This window comes from Hordeum vulgare, chromosome 5H, assembly GCF_904849725.1.
Source record: "Hordeum vulgare subsp. vulgare chromosome 5H, MorexV3_pseudomolecules_assembly, whole genome shotgun sequence".
NCBI lineage: Eukaryota > Viridiplantae > Streptophyta > Magnoliopsida > Poales > Poaceae > Hordeum > Hordeum vulgare.
Genome location: NC_058522.1, coordinates 517,989,423 through 518,011,150, shown reverse-complemented (window position 1 = coordinate 518,011,150; position 21,728 = coordinate 517,989,423). Strand labels below are relative to the sequence as shown.

General features: G+C 43.0%; 1 protein-coding gene across 1 annotated transcript; it reads right to left on the bottom strand.

Annotated features, from left to right (window-relative positions):
- Positions 1 to 14,133: 14,133 nt before the first annotated feature.
- Positions 14,134 to 19,150, bottom strand: LOC123452026 (ruBisCO large subunit-binding protein subunit alpha-like). The gene is made up of 8 exons (XM_045128600.1): positions 18,506 to 19,150; positions 17,974 to 18,095; positions 17,689 to 17,896; positions 17,267 to 17,412; positions 16,341 to 16,647; positions 15,718 to 15,968; positions 15,320 to 15,520; positions 14,134 to 14,879 (listed from the first exon to the last, which is right to left on the bottom strand). Exons 1-8 carry the CDS (start codon positions 18,732 to 18,734, stop codon positions 14,571 to 14,573), a joined length of 1,773 nt encoding a protein of 590 aa, XP_044984535.1. The 5' UTR covers positions 18,735 to 19,150; the 3' UTR covers positions 14,134 to 14,570.
- Positions 19,151 to 21,728: the final 2,578 nt, after the last annotated feature.

Here is a 21,728-nt window from a genome sequence, read left to right as displayed (position 1 = left end):
GAATGGGTATCCCTGTCTGAACCTGTGTTGCTCCCTCCTCTTCGTTCCTGGTGGTGAGCCAGCGGCGGCGGTAGGTACCTCTCCCGCACGTCCTTGTGTACTAGGGAAAGGTAGCGTATCTTTGCTACACATATGTGTAGTTTCATACGGACTTGGTCGGATCACAAGCCACTACAAGAGAATCCGTTTTTGACAACCACAATCTGATGGTTCTTTGTCGTTGTTACAGACTCCATTTTTTAAAGTAACTAGCAAAAGGGCCCGTGTGTTGCAACGGGAGAAAAAAAAACCATCATCTTCAATGACAATGACCATATTATGTTCAGATCTCATCGCATGATTTTGAAAACTTGTTCACAAATGCAAGAAAATATTTCTTTTTTTAATTTTATTCACAATTCAAAAGTTGAAACAATGTTCATATTTTTTAAAAAATATCATGGTTGTCAAAAACTTGGTAACTCAAAGAATTATTATCAATTTAAAGAAACATTTTTTAAATTATAGTATAATATTTCGATCCATCATGACAATTAATTCTTCAAAATTCACTCAGGTATATAATCTAAAAGACTCAGAAGCATTACTGTTGAACTGCATACATTCGATCTTTCATGAATATTTTTACAAATTTGAGAACATTTTTAAAATCGAGAACATTTTTTACTATTTATAAATTTTTTCTAAAATCCCAAATAATATTTTATATTACAAACTGTTTTCAAGTATTTTCTTGTGAATTGACGAATAATTCATTTTTTTAACTATCCAACATTTTTTAATTACATTAAAGAAATTGCTAAAAATGATGGACTTTTTTTATTCACGAATGTTTTCTCCAAAATTACGATTTTTTAATATGCAAACAGTTTTACAAAAATCCTGAACAATTTTTGAAATCGCAAACATTTTATGTTTTATCAAACATTTATGTAAATATTTTTTTTTTAATTTTGAAAATTATTTTTTTTGATTCATTTGAATTAGAAAAATTAAAAAAACAGATAAATAATAATTAAAAAACTAAAATAACAGCCCCCGCCCATGGGCTGGCCCAAATGGGTGTGTTGTTTATTTTCCAGCGAGCAGAGCCTGGTATAGCTGGTCCGTATGCTTGGGCCGGCCCATGCGAGGATTTCCTGCAAAACGTTTTTTATAACTTATAGGTGGCATTGGTGGGTAATATTAGAGAACTTTGAAGGCAATTTTAATGACGTACCACAGAAGCAATAGGTGCTTTATTAGTAGGGATGGATAATGATTGCATACATTTGCCGGCCGGCATTCTTGCCACAAGATGATGGTCTGTCGTTGTCACTCTTGAGGCAAGAACGACCACAACTGTACTATTCACGACCACTTTTGATCGCTATGGTTGATCGGACTATCATTAATGTCCACTTTATATTGGTAATGATCATTTTCTTTACCAGTTTGATATCCTTAATAATCACATGACACATGCAGCATCCAACATTCGAGTATTAAAATACACATTAATTTAGAAACAGAATAATGGAAGGATCATAGCCTCCTTTATCAATAAAAATAAGGTAAATTAACAAAATTCAAACTTGCTACTATTAAGAAACTAAAATACCATTTAAGATATTTGAGTCAAAAGCACTGCTTGCACGATCAATGCACTTGATCATATCTAATCTTCAATTGAGGGAGGCCATCGTTATTCGAATGCATATCATTTTTCATCAGCGTTAACAATGCCTCATCATTCTTCTATTAATACGGTGAACCACTGAGTAATATAGAGAAGTCAAATTTTGTATCCGCTAATGTTGAGATGATTCATCATATTAATTCAAATACGCTAATGATGAGATGAGATGAGATAATTCAACTTTTATTTCAGTTGCAATATTGCTTTCATGGACCAGTATAGTAATGAATCCAATGTAAGTAGCATTTCAACACACTCGATTTTTTGTATGGTTTGAGACTTAAAGCTACTATCATGACTAACATGGATATAGTTAGAAACACAACTCACCAACATTCTAAAAGCGCAATCAGTATGCACAGAGGTACTCAGCATTTATTTTTCTTGTCAGGGTCGTACCCTTGGATATGAGCACATGGACATGTCCCAAGAGAAGGGCCTTTATAAACCTTCCAGTTTTTCCATCGACGCATACTTCCAGCTTAACTTGATCCGGTTAATTGTCCGACTTCACTACACTACATGATCAGCTGAGTCTTGCTTATAATAGATGTTCAATTGTTCGTTACTTATGTGGCATCATGTTTGAGCATTTGTGGGACTGGGAGATGGAGGGAATCAGGATGTGTTGTTCAGCGAACCAATCAACACGAATGAGGGGACATGTGCTTGCTGCTCACATATTGCCCTCAGCGGCCACAGAATACCATGAGGGTTGCAAACAACTAACATCATGGTATTACTGGATTGACCAGAAGTAGGAACAAGCAGTCCACGCTTTCTCTTATGATATTCCACAAGGAGCTTCATTGCCCTCCTATATGTGTTCTTCAGTCATTATTAGATGATGTCATTATCAGTTGATGTGCCGCTTGAGTAGCTTTCATCCTTCAATTAACTTGCTTCTTTTTTTGTTAATAAGTAACCAGTAATTAGCTTAGGCTATTGTTTAAGAGATTGTTCAATGCGGAAATTACAGTACCATTCGACATCAACGACGAAACAGAAAGGTGTGCGCATGTACTGTTTGTTTTGTTCACATTTGTTAGGTATCAACCAAGAGGCAACACACTGCCATAAAACATATTAGAAAGTAAAAAATAAAAAATAGCTTCTTAAGCATAAGGAAATCAACATAACATGACAGTTATCTCGTGCTTGTTACAAAATTCTGCATATAAGAAAAATATTGCACAAGACACCACTACAAAGTGGTACAAACGACATGATACACTTGAAATCATGAGTCCCAACTCTTTGCCCAACTGCTCCTACAAACCGAACATTTTATTTGACATCAGCAAACTCTTGCTTATAACCATGGTGCCGTGCACACTACAGGAATCGGATAATTTGTCGTCTGTGAAGATCTTTGCCGTGAGTGTTTCGTCGTGTATGACGGTAAAGACCACTTTTGCCGTCAGTTGCTGACGGTAAAAAATGACTAAGGGCAAAGATATTTTGCCGTCTGTAATAAAAATGACTGACGGCAAAGATATTTTGCCGTCTGTAATAAAATATTGATGAAGGCAAACACATATTTTGCCGACTGTAATAAAATACGGAGACGGCAAAGACATTTTTGTCGTCGGCAAAAAAGAAACACACCACGTGGATCGATGACATGGCATGATCCCGCTCGCACGGATTTGCTTTTGTTTTGTTTTGTTTTTGGATCTGATGATGTATATTGTTGAGTCAGTTGGTTCGTCGTTGTTTGATTGTTCCACGTCGCTTCTGCATTTGAGTAGCCACGTGAATGCAACATGTACACCGTGGCAGCGTGGCTAGGATTTTTGTCGTCTACACTTGGGATAGATGACGGCAAAATAACTATATTTGTCGTCTTCCGTGTAACCAGCTGACGGCAAAGGAACTGACGCCGTCCATTAGTCACGCCATTCTATTAGGCGTCTTTTTTTTGCCGTCTGGCAATTTGAGCTGACGGCAAAAGTGGTTGACTCACGGCAAATTCTTTGTCGTCTGCCCGACGAAATGCTGGCGGCAAAATTACTTTTTGCGGGCATGGTGTATGGCAACATTGTTTGTTGTCATGGGTTGACGGCAAAAAAATTACCGTCTGTAATTCTTTCTTTGCTGTCTGTAGCGTCCTGACAGCAAAATGTCTGATTCATGTAGTGGCAATTGATTTTACCACTTTGATTATGTATCGAACAAAGGGCCTCACATGAGCATATCAAAAGTATGAGGCAAGAGTTAGCTTCTTAAACATTTGGAAAACCGACATGCAAAAATATTTATGTATGAAAATACTGCACCTAACATCTAACACCACTACAAAGAGAGATAGTGAAAATACTGCACCTAACAGTACTAAAAAAGAACAGAGCAAGCCTAGTTATAGTTGAGATCAATGGTACCCACCCACCCGCACACCCTTCAGACTAAAGCTGGGCATGGCAACCCAACCTAATGACCCAGCCCGAACCCGGCCAGGAAAACCCGGTCCGGGTTGGGTTGGGCTATGTGTCCAGGCCGGGCTCCGGCCTAGGATATAAGGCAGTTTACATGAAGGCACGACCAATCCCGGAACTACCTCTTTTTAGCCTCTTTGGGCCGGGCTCGGTCCTGTATTTTTTTAAAAAAAATCTTGGGCGAGGCCGGGCTCGGGCCTAGACTTTGCTCGTCTGCCTTTCACAAGCCCGGCCTGGCCCGAGGAATTCACACGTTACTTCAGACTAACCTCCTGAACAGTATGAACATAAAAAATGCATTCACTTTTGTAGACAATCATAAGAAGATTTGTCCTTCATGGGCCCACTCTCTTCTTAGCTTAGCTCACCGAAACTAACACACACGGAGCAAAATGATCTTCACATCCATGGAACCTTCTTTGATAATAGTGTAAGAATTGGTCAGACCTAAGCATTTTGGTTTATCGTCAAATATGGGAGGCCTGGAATTTCATGAATGGGTGACTTTTTCTTCTTTATCTTATCAAACATCATTTCTTGGGTCATTAGAATTTGCACGCATCTTGCAACCCGGCATAGATCGACCATCCTTGCATCAGCAAGGTATTCAACCTTGTCGGTCATCGCATTGTACCCTACTCGCCACTCGCTTTCCAGAATATTCTCTATGACAGTTGAACCATTATAGTAATATTGCTTTCAAAGACCAGTATAGTAATTAATCCAACATAAGCATCAATTTGTCGGTTCAACAAATTAAATATTTTTATGGTCTCAAAGTTGAGGCTACTATATCGTGACTAACATGGATATAGTTTCTAGAAACGCTGTTGGAATTATGCCCTAGAGGCAATGATAAATAAGTTATTATTATAATTCCTGTATCAAGATAATCGTTTATTATCCATGCTATAATTGTATTGAATGAAGACTTAGATACATGTCTGGATACATAGAAAAAACATTGTCCCTAGCAAGCCTCTAGTTGGCTAGCCAGTTGATCAAGGATAGTCAGGGTCTTCTGACTATGTACAAGGTGTTGTTGCTTGATAACTGGATCACATCATTGGGTGAATCATGTGATGGACTAGACCCAAACTAATAGACGTAGCATGTTGATCGTGTCATTTTGTTGCTATTGTTTTCTGCGTGTCAAGTATTTATTCCTATGACCATATAACTCACTGGCACCGGAGAAATGCTTTGTGTGTATCAAACGTCACAACGTAACTGGGTGACTATAAAGATGCTCTACAAGTATCTCCGAAGGTGTCCGTTGAGTTAGTATGGATCAAGACTGGGATTTGTCATTCTGTGTGACGGAGAGGTATCTCACGGCCCACTCGGTAATACAACATCACACACAAGCCTTGCAAGCAATGTGACTTACTGTAAGTCACGGGATCTTGTATTACGGAACGAGTAAAGAGACTTGCCGGTAAACGAGATTGAAATAGGTATGCGGATACTGACGATCGAATCTCGGGCAAGTAACATACCGAAGGACAAAGGGAATGACATACGGGATTATATGAATCCGTAGCACTGAGGTTCAAACGATAAGATCTTCGTAGAATATGTAGGATCCAATATGGGCATCCAGGTCCTGCTATTGGATATTGATCGTGGAGTCCCTCGGGTCATGTCTACATAGTTCTCGAACCCGCAGGGTCTGCACACTTAAGGTTCGGCGTTGTTTTATGCGTATTTGAGTTATATGGTTGGTTAACGAATGTTGTTTGGAGTCCCGGATGAGATCACGGACGTCACGCGGGTTTCCGGAATGGTCCAGAGACGAAGATTGATATATAGGATGACCTCATTTGATTACCGGAAAGTTTTCAGCATTACCGGAAATGTACCGGGAGTGACGAATGGGTTCCGGATGTTCACCGGGGGGAAGCCCACCCCGGGGAAGCCCATAGGCCTTAGGGGTGCCGCATCAGCCCTTAGTGGGCTGGTGGGCTAGCCCAAGAAGGCCCCTACGCAGGAGAGAAAGAAAATCAAAGAGAAAAGAAAAAAAAGGGGGAAGTGGGAAAATAGAGAAGGACTCCACCTTCCAATCCTAGTTGGACTAGGATTGGAGGAGGAATCCTCCCCCCCCCACTTCGGCCGACCCCTTGGGGCTCCTTGAGCCTCAAGGCAAGGTCCCTCCCCTCCCTCCTATATATACTGAGGTATTAGGGCTGATTTGAGACAACTTTGCCACGGCAGCCCGACCACATACCTCCACGTTTTTTCCTCTAGATCGCGTTTCTGCGGAGCTCGGGCGGAGCCCTGCTAAGATAAGATCACCACCAACCTCCGAAGCGCCGTCACGTTGCCGGAGAACTCATCTACCTCTCCGTCCCTCTTGCTGGATCAAGAAGGCCGAGATCATCGCCGAGCTGTACGTGTGCTGAACGCGGAGGTGCTGTCCGTTCGGCACTAGATCGGAGCAGATCGTGGGACGGATCGCGGGACGGATCGCGGGGCGGATCGAGGGACGTGAGAACGTTCCACTACATCAACCGCGTTTCTTAACGCTTCCTGTTGTGCGATCTACAAGGGTATGTAGATCAGAAATCCCCTCTCGTAGATGGACATCACCATGATAGGTCTTCGTGCGCGTAGGAAAAATTTTGTTTCCCATGCGACGTTCCCCAACAGTGGCATCATGAGCTAGGTTCATGCGTAGATGTCATCTCGAGTAGAACACAAAAGTTTTTGTGGGCGGTGATGTGCGATTTGCTGCCCTCCTTAGTCTTTTCTTGATTCCACGGTATTGTTGGATCGAAGCGGCTCGGACCAAAATTACTCGTACGCTTACGAGAGACTGGTTTCATCGCTACGAGCAACCCCGTTTCTCAAAGATGACTGGCGAGTGTCGGTTTCTCCAACTTTAGTTGAATCGGATTTGACCGAGGAGGTCCTTGGATGAGGTTAAATAGCAATTCATACATCTCCGTTGTGGTGTTTGCGTAAGTAAGATGCGATCCTACTAGATACCCATGGTCACCACATAAAACATGCAACAACAATTAGAGGACGTCTAACTTGTTTTTGCAGGGTATGCTTGTGATGTGATATGGCCGACGATGTGATGTGATATATTTGATGTATGAGATGATCATGTTGTAATAGTTAATATCGACTTGCACGTCGATGGTACGGCAACCGACAGGAGCCATAGGGTTGTCTTTAAACTAATGTTTGTGCTTGTAGATGTGTTTACTATATTGCTAGGATGTAGCTTTAGTAGTAATAGCATGAGTAGCACGACAACACCGATGGCGACACGTTGATGGAGATCATGGTGTGGCGCCGGTGACAGAAGATCGTGTTGGTGCTTTGGTGATGGAGATCAAGAAGCACGTGATGATGGCCATATCATGTCACTTATGAATTGCATGTGATGTTAATCCTTTTATGCACCTTATTTTGCTTAGAACGACGGTAGCATTATGAGGTGATCTCTCGCTAAAATTTCAAGACGAAATTGTGTTCTCACCGACTGTGCACCAGTGCTACAGTTCGTCGTTTCGAGACACCACGTGATGTCGGGTGTGATAGACTCAATGTTCACATACAACGGGTGCAAAACAGTTGCACACGCGGAACACTTGGGTTAAGCTTGACGAGTCTAGCATATGCAGACATGGCCTCGGAACACATGAGACCGAAAGGTCGATCATGAATCATATAGTCGATATGATTAGCATAGGGATGCTTACCACTGAAACTATCCTCAACTCACGTGATGATCGGACTTGAGCTAGTGGAACTGGATCATGAACCACTCAAATGACTAGAGAGATGAACTTTTTGAGTGGGAGTTTAGCAAGTAATTTGATTAGTTAAACTCTATTGTCTTGAACATAGTCTAAGTCCACTTTGAATATATTTGTGTTGTAGATCAATGGCTCATGCGACAGTCACCCTGACTTTAATACGTTCCTATAGAAAGCTAAGTTGAAAGATGATGGAAGCAACTTTGTAGACTGGGCTCGTAATCTTAAGTTGCTCCTGCAAGCTGGGAAGAAGGATTATGTCCTTAATGCTGCGCTAGGAGATGAACTACCCGCCACGGCTGACCACGATGTTAAGAACGCTTGGTTAACACGTAAGGAGGACTACTCTGTAGTTCAATGTGTAGTCTTGTATGGCTTAGAGCCGGGACTTCAACGTCGCTTTGAGCGTCATGGAGCATATGAGATGTTCCAGGAGTTGAAGTTTATCTTTCAGAAGAACGTCCGGATCGAGAGGTATGAGACGTCCGATAAATTATATGCTTGCAAAATGGAGGAGAATTCGTCTGTCAGTGAACATGTGCTCAAAATGTCTGGGTACTCAAACCGTCTAGCTGAGCTGGGGATTGAACTCCTGCAAGAGGCTATCACTGACAGAATCCTTCAATCACTGCCGCCAAGCTATAAGGGCTTTGTGTTGAACTATAACATGCAAGGGATGAACAAGTCACCCGGCGAGTTATTCGCGATGCTGAAAGTCGTAGAGTCAGAACTCCGTAAAGAGCATCAAGTGTTGATGGTGAATAAGATGACTAGTTTCAAGAGAAACGACAAACGAAAGAAGGGCAATTCGAAGAAGAGCGGCAAGCATGTTGCCAATCCGACGAAGAAACCCAAAGCTGGACCTAAGCATGAAACGGAGTGCTATTATTGCAAGGGTATGGGTCACTGGAAGCGCAACTGCCCCAAGTATTTGGCTGATAAGAAGGTGGTCAAAGAAAAATCAGGTATATTTGATGTACATGTTATTGATGTGTACTTAACCAGCTCTCGTAGTAGTGCCTGGGTATTCGATACCGGTTCTGTTGCTCATATTTGCAACTCGAAACAGGAACTGCGAAATAAGCGAAGGTTGGCGAAGGATGAAGTGACGATGCGCGTGGGAAATGGTTCCAAGGTTGATGCAATCGCCATCGGCACAGTTTCACTTCAGTTACCATCAGGATTAGTTATGAACTTAAATAAATGTTATTTAGTGCCTGCGTTAAGCATGAACATTATATCTGGATCTTGTTTATTGCGAGACGGTTACTCGTTTAAGTCAGAGAATAATGTTTGTTCTATTTCTATGAGTAATATCTTTTATGGTCATGCACCCAATGTGAGAGGATTGTTCATATTGAATCTTGATAGTGATAATACACATATACATAACATTGACACCAAAAGAGTTAGAGTTAACAATGATAGCGCCATGTTTTTAGGGCACTACCGCTTAGGTCATATTGGTGTAAAGCGCATGAAGAAACTCCATACCGATGGACTTTTGGAGTCACTTGACTTTGATTCACTTGACACGTGCGAACCATGCCTCATGGGCAAGATGACTAAAACTCCGTTCTCCGGAACAATGGAGCGTGCAAGTGACTTGTTGGAAATCATACATACCGATGTGTGTGGTCCGATGTGTGTGGTCCGATGAGTGTGGAGGCACGCGGCGGATATCGTTATTTTCTCACCTTCACTGACGATTTGAGTAGATATGGTTATGTCTACTTGATGAAGCACAAGTATGAAATATTTGAAAAGTTCAAGCAATTTCAGAGTGAAGTTGAAAATCATCGTAACAAGAAGATGAAGTTCCAACGGTCTGATCGTGGGGGTGAATATCTGAGTTTTGAGTTTGGTGCTCACTTAAGACAATGTGGAATTATTTCACAGTTGACACCGCCTCGAACACCACAGCGTAATGGTGTGTCCGAACGTCGTAATCGTACTTTATTAGAGATGGTGCGATCTATGATGTCTCTTACCGATTTTCCGTTATCGTTTTGGGGTTATGCATTAGAAACAGTTGCATTCACTTCAAATAGGGCACCATCAAAATCCGTTGAGACGACACCATACGAACTGTGGTATGGCAAAAGACCAAACTTGTCGTTTCTTAAAGTTTGGGGATGTGATTCTTATGTCAAAAAGCTTCAGCCTAAAAAGCTGGAACCCAAAGCGGAAAAGTGCGACTTCATAGGTTACCCAAAAGAGACAGTTGGGTATACCTTCTATCTCAAATCCGAGGGCAAAGTGTTTGTTGCTAAGAATGGAGCTTTTAATTCTCGAGAAGGAGTTTCTCTCGAGAGAATTGAGTGGGAGGAAGATAGAACTTGATGAGGTTGTCGAACCTCTCATTCCTCTGGATGGTGGCGCAGGGCAAGGGGAAACCCCTATCGTTGCGACGCCGGTTGAGGAGGAAGTTAATGATGATGATCATGAAACTTCGGATCAAGTTCCTATCGGACCTCGCAGGTCAACGAGATCGCGTACTGCTCCAGAGTGGTACGGTAATCCCGTCTTATCAATTATGTTATTAGACAACAATGAGCCTACGAATTATGAAGAAGCAATGGTGGGCCTGGATTCCAACAAATGGCTGGAGGCCATGAAGTCCGAGATAGGATCTATGTATGAAAACAAAGTGTGTACTTTGGAAGTACTACCTGAAGGCCGCAAGGCTATTCAGAACAAATGGGTCTTTAAGAAGAAGACGGACGCTGACGGTAATGTGACCGTTTATAAAGCTCGACTTGTGGCAAAGGGTTTTTCACAAGTTCAAGGAGTTGACTACGATGGAACGTTCTCACCCGTAGCGATGCTTAAGTCCGTCAGAATCATGTTAGCAATAGCTGCATTTTTCGATTATGAAATCTGGCAGATGGATGTCAAAACGGCGTTCCTTAACGGTTTCCTTAAGGAAGAGTTGTATATGATGCAACCCGAAGGTTTTGTCGATCCTAAAAATGCTAACAAAGTGTGCAAGCTCCATCGATCCATTTATGGACTGGTGCAAGCATCTCGGAGTTGGAATAAACGCTTTGATGAGGTGATCAAAGCATTTGGGTTTATACAAGTGGTTGGAGAATCTTGTATTTACAAGAAAGTGAGTGGGAGCTCTGTGACGTTTCTAATATTATATGTGGACAACATATTGCTGATTGGAAACAACATAGAGTTTTTGGAGAGCATAAAGGATTACTTGAATAAAAGTTTCTCTGTGAAGGACCTAGGAGAAGCTGCTTACATTCTAGGCATTAAGATCTATAGGGATAGATCGAAACGCTGATAGGACTTTCACAAAGCACATACCTTGATAAAGTTTTGAAGAAGTTCAAAATGGATCAGTCCAAGAAAGGATTCTTGCCAGTATTACAAGGTATAAAATTGAGTAAGACTCGGTGCCCAGCGACTGAGGAAGATAGAAAGACAATGAGTTCCGTCCCCTATGCTTCAGCCATAGGTTCTATCATGTATGCAATGATGTGCACTAGACCGGACGTTAGCCTCGCCATAAGTATGGCAGGTAGGTTCCAGAGTAATCCAGGAGTGGATCAATGGACGACGGTCAAGAATATCCTGAAGTACCTGAAAAGGACTAAGGAGATGTTTCTTGTATATGGAGGTGACAAAGAGCTCGCCGTAAAGGGTTACGTCGATGCAAGCTTTGACAAAGATCCGGACGACTCTAAGTCGCAGACCGGATACGTATTTATTCTTAATGGGGGTGCGGTAAGCTGGTGCAGTTCCAAGCAAAGCGTCGTAGCTGATTCTACATGTGAAGCGGAGTACATGGCTGCCTCGGAGGCAGCTAAGGAGGGTGTATGGATGAAGCAGTTCATGACGGATCTTGGAGTGGTGCCGAGCGCACTGAATCCAATAACCCTGTTTTGTGACAACAGGGTGCCATTGCCTTAGCAAAGGAACCACGGTTTCACAAGAAGACCAAACACATCAAACGACACTTCAACCTCATCCGCGACTACGTCGAGGAGGAGGACGTGAATATATGCAAAGTGCACATGGATCTGAATGTGGCAGACCCGCTGACTAAACCTCTTCCACGGGCAAAGCATGATCAACACCAGAACTGTATGGGTGTTAGATTTATTACAATGTAATTCGCATGGTGATGTGAGGGCTAGATTATTGACTCTAGTGCAAGTGGGAGACTGTTGGAATTATGCCCTAGAGGCAATGATAAATAAGTTATTATTATAATTCATGTATCAAGATAATCGTTTATTATCCATGCTATAATTGTATTAAATGAAGACTTAGATACATGTGTGGATACATAGACAAAACAATGTCCCTAGCAAGCCTCTAGTTGGCTAGCCAGTTGATCAAGGATAGTCAGGGTCTTGTGACTATGTACAAGGTGTTGTTGCTTGATAACTGGATCACATCATTGGGTGAATCATGTGATGGACTAGACCCAAACTAATAGACGTAGCATGTTGATCGTGTCATTTTGTTGCTACTGTTTTCTGCATGTCAAGTATTTATTCCTATGACCATGAGATCATATAACTCACCGGCACCGAAGAAATGCTTTGTGTGTATCAAACGTCACAACGTAACTGGGTGACTATAAAGATGCTCTACAGGTATTTCCGAAGGTGTCTGTTGAGTTAGTATGGATCAAGACTGGGATTTGTCACTCCGTGTGACGGAGAGGTATCTCGGGGCCCACTTGGTAATACAACATCACACACAAGCCTTGCAAGCAATGTGACTTAGTGTAAGTCACGGGATCTTGTATTGCGGAACGAGTAAAGAGACTTGTCGGTAAACGAGATTGAAATAGGTATGCGGATACTGACGATCGAATCTCGGGCAAGTAACATACCGAAGGACAAACGGAATGACATACGGGATTATATGAATCCCTGGCACTGAGGATCAAACGATAAGATCTTTGTAGAATATGTAGGATCCAATATGGGCATCCAGGTCCCGCTATTGGATATTGACCGAGGAGTCCCTCGGGTCATGTCTGCATAGTTCTCGAACCCGCAGGGTCTGCACACTTAAGGTTCGGCGTTGTTTTATGCGTATTTGAGTTATATGGTTGGTTACCGAATGTTGTTCGGAGTCTCGGATGAGATCACGGACGTCACGAGGGTTTCCGAAATGGTCCAGAGACGAAGATTGATATATAAGGTGACCTCATTTGATTACCGGAAAGTTTTCGGCATTACCGGGAATGTACCTGGAGTGACGAATGGGTTCCGGATGTTCACCGGGGGGGTCAGCCCACCCCGGGGAAGCCCTTAGGCCTTAGGGGTGCCGCACCAGCCCTTAGTGGGCTGGTGGGCAAGCCCAAGAAGGCCCCTGCGCAGGAGAGAAAGAAAATCAAAGAGAAAAAAAAAGGGGAAGTGGGAAAATAGAGAAGGACTCCACCTTCCAATCCTAGTTGGACTAGGATTGGAGGAGGAATCCTCCTCCCCCCACTTCGGCCGACCCCTTGGGGCTCCTTGAGCCACAAGGCAAGGTCCCTCCCTTCCCTCCTATATATACTGAGGTATTAGGGCTGATTTGAGACAACTTTGTCACGGCAGCCCGACCACATACCTCCACGGTTTTTCCTCTACATCGCGTTTCTGCGGAGCTCGGGCGGAGCCCTGTTGAGATAAGATCACCACCAACCTCCGGAGCGCCGTCACGCTGTCGCATAACTCATCTACCTCTCCGTCTCTCTTGCTGGATCAAGAAGGTTGAGATCATCGTTGAGCAGAAACGCAGAAACAGAGAACATTACACATATTGTTTGTTTGGTGCACATTTCTTAAGTATCAACCAAGAGGCAACACACTCGCATGAAACATACCTCCTCTGTTCCTAAATACTTGTTTGTTGGGGAGAACTAGACCGGTTCTCCCCAACAACAAGTATTGTGGTACAAGGGAGTACTTATTAGAGAGTAAAATAAAAAAATTGCTTCTTAAACATAAGAAAATGAAACATAAAATGACATTTATCATGCACTCGTTACAAAATCCTGCATATATGAAAATACTGCACATGGCGCCACTACAAAGTACCACCGACGACATTATGTTGTTATTGTTGTTGTTGTTGTTGTTAAATCATATTACGATAAATAAATTTCTATTAATATTTTAAGAAAAAATATACATTTTTAATGGGGTCGGCCAAAAATTGTGCATGACTGTGCACCTATTTGCTGGCAATTTACTTGGCTCCAGGAAACCCTCGCTTATAAACACGGCGCAGCGCATTTAATTTTACCACTTTCACTTTGTATCAAAAATATTGTGCATGGATACTATGTTACATGCTACAAAAATATTGTGCACGTATGAGAATACTGCACCCAATATCTTTTCTTTTTGTGGAGAATCTGCACCACTACAAAGAGAGGTGATGAAAATACTAAACCTAACAGTACTAAAAAAGAGAACAGAGCAAGCCTGGCTACAGTTGACATCAATGGTACCCACCTACCCCCATCCCCGACTAACCTCCTGAACCCATTCACTGCTGTACACAATCATGAGAAGAGCTATCCTTGACGGGTCCACTCTGTTCTTAGCTTGGAGCAAAGTGATCTTGACATTTATGGAACCTTCTTTCATAATAGGATAAGAATTGCTCGGACCTAGGCATTTCGATTTATCTGCAATTCTTTGATAATAGGGTAAGAACTGCTCAGACCTAAGCATTTTGATTTATCTGCAATGGCGGGAGGCCTGGAATTTCAGGAATGGGCGACTTTTTCTTCTTTATCTTATCAAACATCATTGCTTGGGTCATTAGAATTAGCCCTGCGATAGAAGCGGAGTTCTGGAGCACGCATCTTGCAACCCGGCACGGATCGACCACGCCGGCCTCAACAAGGTCTTCGAACTTGTCGGTCATCGCATTGTACCCGACTCGCCACTCGCTTTCAAGAATCTTCTCTACGACAGCTGAACCATCTGCACCAGCATTGCGAGCTATTGTCATAGCAGGGACAAGGAGAGCCTGGAACAGCATTTCACAAATTTCAGAGTTAGGATGATATGCAATAGATACATGTAATTTGCATAAGTACAGAAGTGTTACGAATGCTCTAATGAGTGAGCACTTTGAACAAATACTTCTTTACACTTGTCAGACACCATAACTGACTAGCTAATTATATACGCCCCTCGATTCATATTAGTTGTCGCTAAAATGGATGTATCTAGACGTATTTCAGTGCTAGATACAACCGTTTGAGTGTCAACTAACATTGATCGGAGGGAGCATCTTAGTTATGACGTTTAGGTTCGCAAAACTGGCCATCTTACACAAAATCAGCGGCAAATAAAATGATTGGGCAACCATATTGCAGAGAAGATATAAGAGTGACTGCATGGATCACCTCCATTCCCCACAGTATTCACACCAAAGATACAAGAGTAAATGCATGGATGACCTACCTTCCCCACAATATTTACACCAATCTTCTCTTCCGGGTCATCCACGAGATCCATAATACTGGGAATATGCTTTGATAGTTCAACATATGTTACACCACCACCAGGTGTGATGCCTTCGCTGATGGCTGCAAAAGTTGCATTCTTCGCGTCCTCCACTCTCAGCTTTCTGTCCTCAAGTTCAGCTTCAGTGGCTGCCCCCACCTGAATAATACCCAAAACTCCTCAAATGCCCACAAAGAGAGAAATAGGGGAGGTATTTAATACCACAATTATAATGATTTCAGTGTTATGCACTTCTGTATCCTGAAACTCTACGTAATGTTTGCAGCAAGCTAAAAAACATCATTCAGTAGGCAGAATTATTGGAATGTAGGTGGTCTAGTGAATGACTCACACACCTTGATAACTGCTACACCTCGTGAGAGTTTAGCAATTCTTGCAGAAAACCTTTCTTTCAGATAGGCACTTGTTGTCTCCTCTAGATCTTTCTTTAGTTGCATAATCCTAGCCTCAATCTCTGGTCGCATAGAGGGATGTGCAATTATAGTTGTAGATTCACTTGTGATAGTGATCTTTTGAGCCATACCCAGCTGATCAGATGTAATTGCTTGAAGACCCCAACCAAGGTCACTAACAAAGAAATCTGCACCTGCTTAATGGAAGAAAAATACTTAGGCTGTAGTCAGGTACAAACATAAATAGATAATTTCTAAGAAATGCACCATGCAAATGCTAAATTAAAGTATAGTCCTTATGGAGCCACACACCGTAAATGTAAGTTATAAAGAAGATACCAGATACAGGAAAAGGCTCGTCTTAGCATTCATTAGACGGGAAAAGCAACTGATAAGAATGTGAAAAGAGCTTTTGGGAGAAAAAATCAGTAAAGATTTCACAAACAATGAAGACAAAAATCTGAACAAACAATGAAGACAAAAATCTGAACATCAATGGATAGAATAACACTAGCAGCATAAAGCTTCAATGCATGGAGCTAGCAATAGTAAATCTACAAGTTTACCTGTCATAATGGCAATATCTTGGAGAATAGCCTTCTTTTCATCTCCCAAACCGGGACATTTGACAACCGCGACATTTAGCAAACCATTCAGTTTGTTAAGAACCAGAGTCGAGTACACCGAATGCGAGATATCCTCGGCAATAATCAACAAAGGGACACTCAACTGTGTGGTCTTCTCCAGCAAAGGAAGTATGTCTTGGATTTCATTCACCCGTTGATCCGTTAAAAGCACTCTAGCATTTTCAAATTCAACAATTGCTTTGTCTGGATTTGTGATGAAATGAGGTGAGGTGTAACCCTTGTCTATCTGCAGGGATCAGACAGAGAATCATTAAATAATAATCTTTTCTGAGCTTGCCGCTCTATACTTGTTTTCTAAAAGAAAAAAGGCAGCCCGGTGCATGTAGCTCCGCTTGCGCAGGGTCCGGGGAAGGGTCCTACCACTTTGGATCTATTGTACGCAGCCTTTTCCCTACATTTCTGCAAGAGGCTGTTTCCAGGACTTGAACCCGTGACCTCATGGTCACAAGGTAGCAGCTTTACCACTGCGCCAAGGCTCCACTTCCTATACTTGTTTTCTCAAGTAACAAAAAATCTCTAACAGGCGGTTAAACTTTTTGGAGTGTTAACTTATTTCAAATTATCAAATTACATGGGTTTTGTTTGTGTGTTGAGATGATGCTATGCTTTGTTGGATAAGCAAAAAACCATTGCTTATAAGGCGGTAAAGCGACCTAAGGCGAGCACCAACCCGCTCTAGCGCGTAGACGACGCCTAAGCGCTTAAGGGGGGAATATTTGTAGGCGCTGCCAGGGCGCCTTACCGCCTAAGCGTCTAAGGCAGGACTCCGTAAAAAGCATGCAAAAAACATCTAATATAGTTAGAATTATTAGGGGAGGCAGGGCTTTATGGCCACATAAATGTACCTTCATTCCTTCCTGCACCTCAACTGAAGTATATATGGAAGATGAAGACTCGATTTTGATTATTCCATCAGGACCTATCTTCTCCAATGCATCAGCAATGAGATCGCCAACATATTCATCATTGCCAGCTGATATTGAAGCTACAGCTGAAACCAAAATTTGAAGATTTACCAAGATTAAAAATTCTGACTATGTTCAACATTTCTAGTGAATGCGTGCATATTCCATATTTCATTCCACAATAACAAAATGTGCACAGAAATGGAAAGAAAAACAAGATAGTGTGCATCCCTTTATTACTTCCAGTGTGTAAGGTGCAGTTCTAATACGAATTGCATAACATACAACATTTTTTATTAGTTATGAAAATTTGCTGGGCAGATCTCAGACGAATTTGGGACTTCCCAGGAGACGAAGATTACCTTTTATGTCCTCCTTTGTACTCACGGGGATAGATTTTGTCTTCAAGATCCCAAGCAGTTCATGAACAGCTTTGTCAATGCCCTTTCTCAAAGCAACTGGGTTAGCACCGTTGGCAACGGCCAATAAGCCAAGGCTGATGATTTCTCGGGCCAAAATAATCGCTGTCGTGGTTCCATCCCCAACACTACTGTTTGTCTTGGCTGCTATCTGTTTGAAGAGTTTGGAATGAATAAGAGGCAGTGATATTAAGAAAATAATGATTGTCAAAACATTGAGCACTGTACCTCTTGAAGTAGCATGGCCCCTGCATGCTCAAGTGAATTCGGAAGTTCTATAGCCTTGGCAATTGTGACACCGTCATTAATTACTTTAGGAACATCATCTTGGTCAATAACAACATTCCTCCCTGCAGCAAACCTTTACGTTCTCAGCAATCAATAGCACTACAAGACAATAAAACAAATCGTTCAGGCATATATGATCCCAACAACATGAGCAGCATCTATATCAATGAACAAATGGTAACAGATTTAACAAGGAAGAGCAGGCAGGCAGAAGGCATCATTTGGCGATCCTATATCTAAAGAAACAGTGTGTCAAGTCCATTTCCAATATCCACTAGTACACTGGATCTGATACTAAATCTTTATAAAGAGAACAAAAACAATTCATTGGATGCTTTAGAATTCACATAACATTGAATTTCACTATGAAATTCGCAAGAACGTTACAGTTGCAAGACAGCAGTTACGATAGTGAGAAAACAGTAGGATTTAAAAGCATTCTGACCCAAAGGGAAGCAATAAAAAAAAACACCTTTGGGGCCGAGAGTGACGGAGACGGCATCAGCGAGCTTGTGGATGCCGGCGGCGAGCCCGCGGCGGCAAGCGTCGCCGGTGGATATCACCTTGACGTCCGCCCGCACCGCCAGGCGGCGGCAGACCCTCGCCGGCCTGTGCAGCCGGCACGGCCATCTGGGTAGCACCGGGCAGGAGGAGGAGGAGGAGCAAGGGGGCGCGGCGAAGGAAGCTGTGGTGAGCGACATGGGGGTGGTGGTGGCGGGAACACGAATTTGGTGCCCCGGCGTCGAGGAGAGGGCTCCGGCCGCCGGACAGGAAGGGAGGGGCCCAGGTGCGCGGCGGCGGCTTGGGGCCGGCAGAAGGCGTCGCCGCGGGGGGAAGGGGTAGAGCAGTCGGTTTGCCTCCACCAGTACGGCGGTTGCTGCGACGGGGCCGGGCAGCAAGGGGCGGCGGCGCCGGCGCTCGGGATGTGGGCGGGGAGGAGTGGAACGGGGCGACCGCGCGCGGTGCGCGTTGGACCCGGTGGCAGCAACCGGAGGGAGGCCAGATGGCCGGAAATCAGAGGAGCGACGAGACTGCCGCGGGGGACGGCGAGCGGCGAACGAGTGGAGGTCCGGTGGATGCCGGCGGCGGAGTGGTCAATGGAGAAGAAGAGTGGGCGAGTGAGAGATAGGGGTTTTTTGAGGTTTAGGGAATTTCCACCAATTCGGTTGCAGAGGTGGAAAAAAACAATTCATTCCGGCTGGCGGTGGGCCTTGGGCCTCGGGCCACAACGAGCAGCCGGAAGCAATACGAATGGGGGCCCAGGACCTGTGCAAAAAAAATATACTGTATGAGTTGGACTTGAGCATTTCTCGAGTTATAATTTTTTGGCAGAGTTTTTGAATGCCTATCTTTTTCACCAGAAATAAGTGGTAGTACACCATGGCCGTATGCAGAGGAAGAATTTGATTTATCACCCCCTCCCCACATGTGGTACAAGGTCGACAGTGCCTGCAATAAAGTGCGGTATATCATCGTGTATATAAAACGAGGGACCAAGCAGCCCGATCTTTGTATAAACGCAATGTCAATAGTCTGATCACTCGCTCGTTCGAACTTGTACATAACATGCATCTGTTTATGTTGTATATGTGCACACCAAATGGAATTGGAAGTTTGAGTAGGATTATGAGGTCTCGGGAAATATAATGTCTTTGCAAAGTCATTTCCCTACTGAGTTATCAGAAATAAAAGTCTTTTTTGGCATCATGGCTGAAAGTCACAAATCGACCAGAAGCATCTACACTTCTCCGTGTAGACTAATATTTTTCACCGTGTAAATTAGTTATGTGCAATACACTGTTGTATTAACAACCATCGGTGGAGGCAACACAGGGCTCAAACAAAAGGAAGCAAGGCTCAGGATAAGCATACGTCTTACTAGCCAGCCGATTGCGAGACCACCGGTACGCGATGGTGCTCTACGGGTCACAAATCGGTGATTTTCCACCGTAAATGGAGTGCCCTGGCAGGGGACTACACGGAGATTCGTCACATCAAGGATGTCCATCATATGTCCTAGTTGGGAATACGCCTGGTCCACTTCCGTTGTAAGTTGTGCACGACTTGCTTGCGGAGAAGTCAGTGATCGGTGTTTTGCTTTGCATACCAGGCGAGCACCACCCTCAATCTTCACACACCTATTCTACAATGCCGCTACATCATTAGATCGGTCATCCTCAAATTCTCCCTCGCGCACGTGACTGGATGGATCTGCTTTGAAATGGTGGAAAGTACGGACCGGGTTGCAAACTCGAACCTACGTGGCTTGGCCTACCTTACAATGATTCTCTCTTGGACAATTTGGAACGAGCTAGCGCTAGAGTCTTTCGTCACAAGAGTGTGCCCCCTACAAATACTTCCACGTGTTATCATTGACGACGTCAAGCTTTGTGTTATCATAGGTGTCAAGAAATTATGATCTATTGTGATGCATGTATGAGTAATTGTCATGCGGTGCGTGTGGATTGTTTGTAACACTCTAAAATTCTTCTCTCTTATTTAATGAATGAAGCAAATTTCCTACCTCCATTTTGAAAAAAAAATATCATGACAGTGTGTTTGGACTTGCTCGCACCATGGTAGGGTCTAAAGTCTATCTTATCAGCTGTAGCTCTAACTATCAACATGGTTGCCTAAATTTGTTCTCAACTGTCAATGCTAGAATATTCCTGCATTTCGGTTGCATCTTCCAACTTTCAAAAAAACTTTGTTGAGCTCGTGACAAGGATTATGCATACCAATATTTATTTATGTTTAGAAAAGGAGGAAGACCCTCGGCCTCTGCATCTGAGCGATGCATGCAGCCATTTTACTACCAATATGTTGTAAAGGTGTGATCATCTATCCTGCTAATAAGAGTGATCCTCACAAATTCAGTTCTACAAAATTAACATCGAGACTCACAGCAAGCACTTCTCGTCTCAGTTCTTCTTCTTTCAGTAAATAAAACAATGTACAATTGAGGTTGGATTTCTTTCCATGCGGATATGATAGATGTGAGAATCGTGCCACTGTACATAGCTATGAACCTGGTGACATTGTACAATTCAACATAAAATAAGGACATATGGGGATTGCACGTAGACAAACTCAACAACTAGGATACACCAAACTGAGATAGCACATGACTGCCATAGTCCCAATCAATGATGGGAACATGCCAACTTCTGATATTTAAGCACATGTCCAGCTTTCAGCACACATAACATAACTATATATCACCAAGGGCACCAAAGTTTGTTCCGGTAGAAACAAGGTAACAACAATTTGAATCACCATGCGTGGGTACCAAGCTTGTTTCCACCATGGTATGGATGCAAGGTCTGCTCGTGCAACATGATGAATGGTATAGGACTGTGAGGTTTCGGGAAAGAAGTTGCGAGATGTTAGCCCATTTGTGGATAACCGCACCAAGTTACACCATAGGTCATGAGACATTCATCCACTACTATTCTCTCTACCGCTTCTGATAGAGAGATCATGTCATGAACCGAAGACAATCAGTGAAAGCTATGTCAACGACCTGTATAGATGAGAAGTCTGGGTATTTGACTCACATTTTTTATACCCCGCAACAATGGATAAGAGTAGCAGCCAGGTGTGATGCCACGTCCGAGGTACATGGCCATGGGCTCGAGAATATGATATATGATCTTAATCAGTTGGGCTAAAGAAATCAAACACAAGAAGCTACG

Excerpts from the sequence above, each read along its gene's own strand:
- LOC123452026 (XM_045128600.1), bottom strand. The coding sequence starts at position 18,734 with ATGTCGCTCACCACAGCTTCCTTCGCCGCGCCCCCTTGCTCCTCCTCC. Across the intron at positions 17,413-17,688 it reads TACAAAGGAGGACATAAAAG|CTGTAGCTTCAATATCAGCT; the intron begins GTAATCTTCGTC and ends TTTTGGTTTCAG. Across the intron at positions 15,969-16,340 it reads AGATATTGCCATTATGACAG|GTGCAGATTTCTTTGTTAGT; the intron begins GTAAACTTGTAG and ends TCCATTAAGCAG.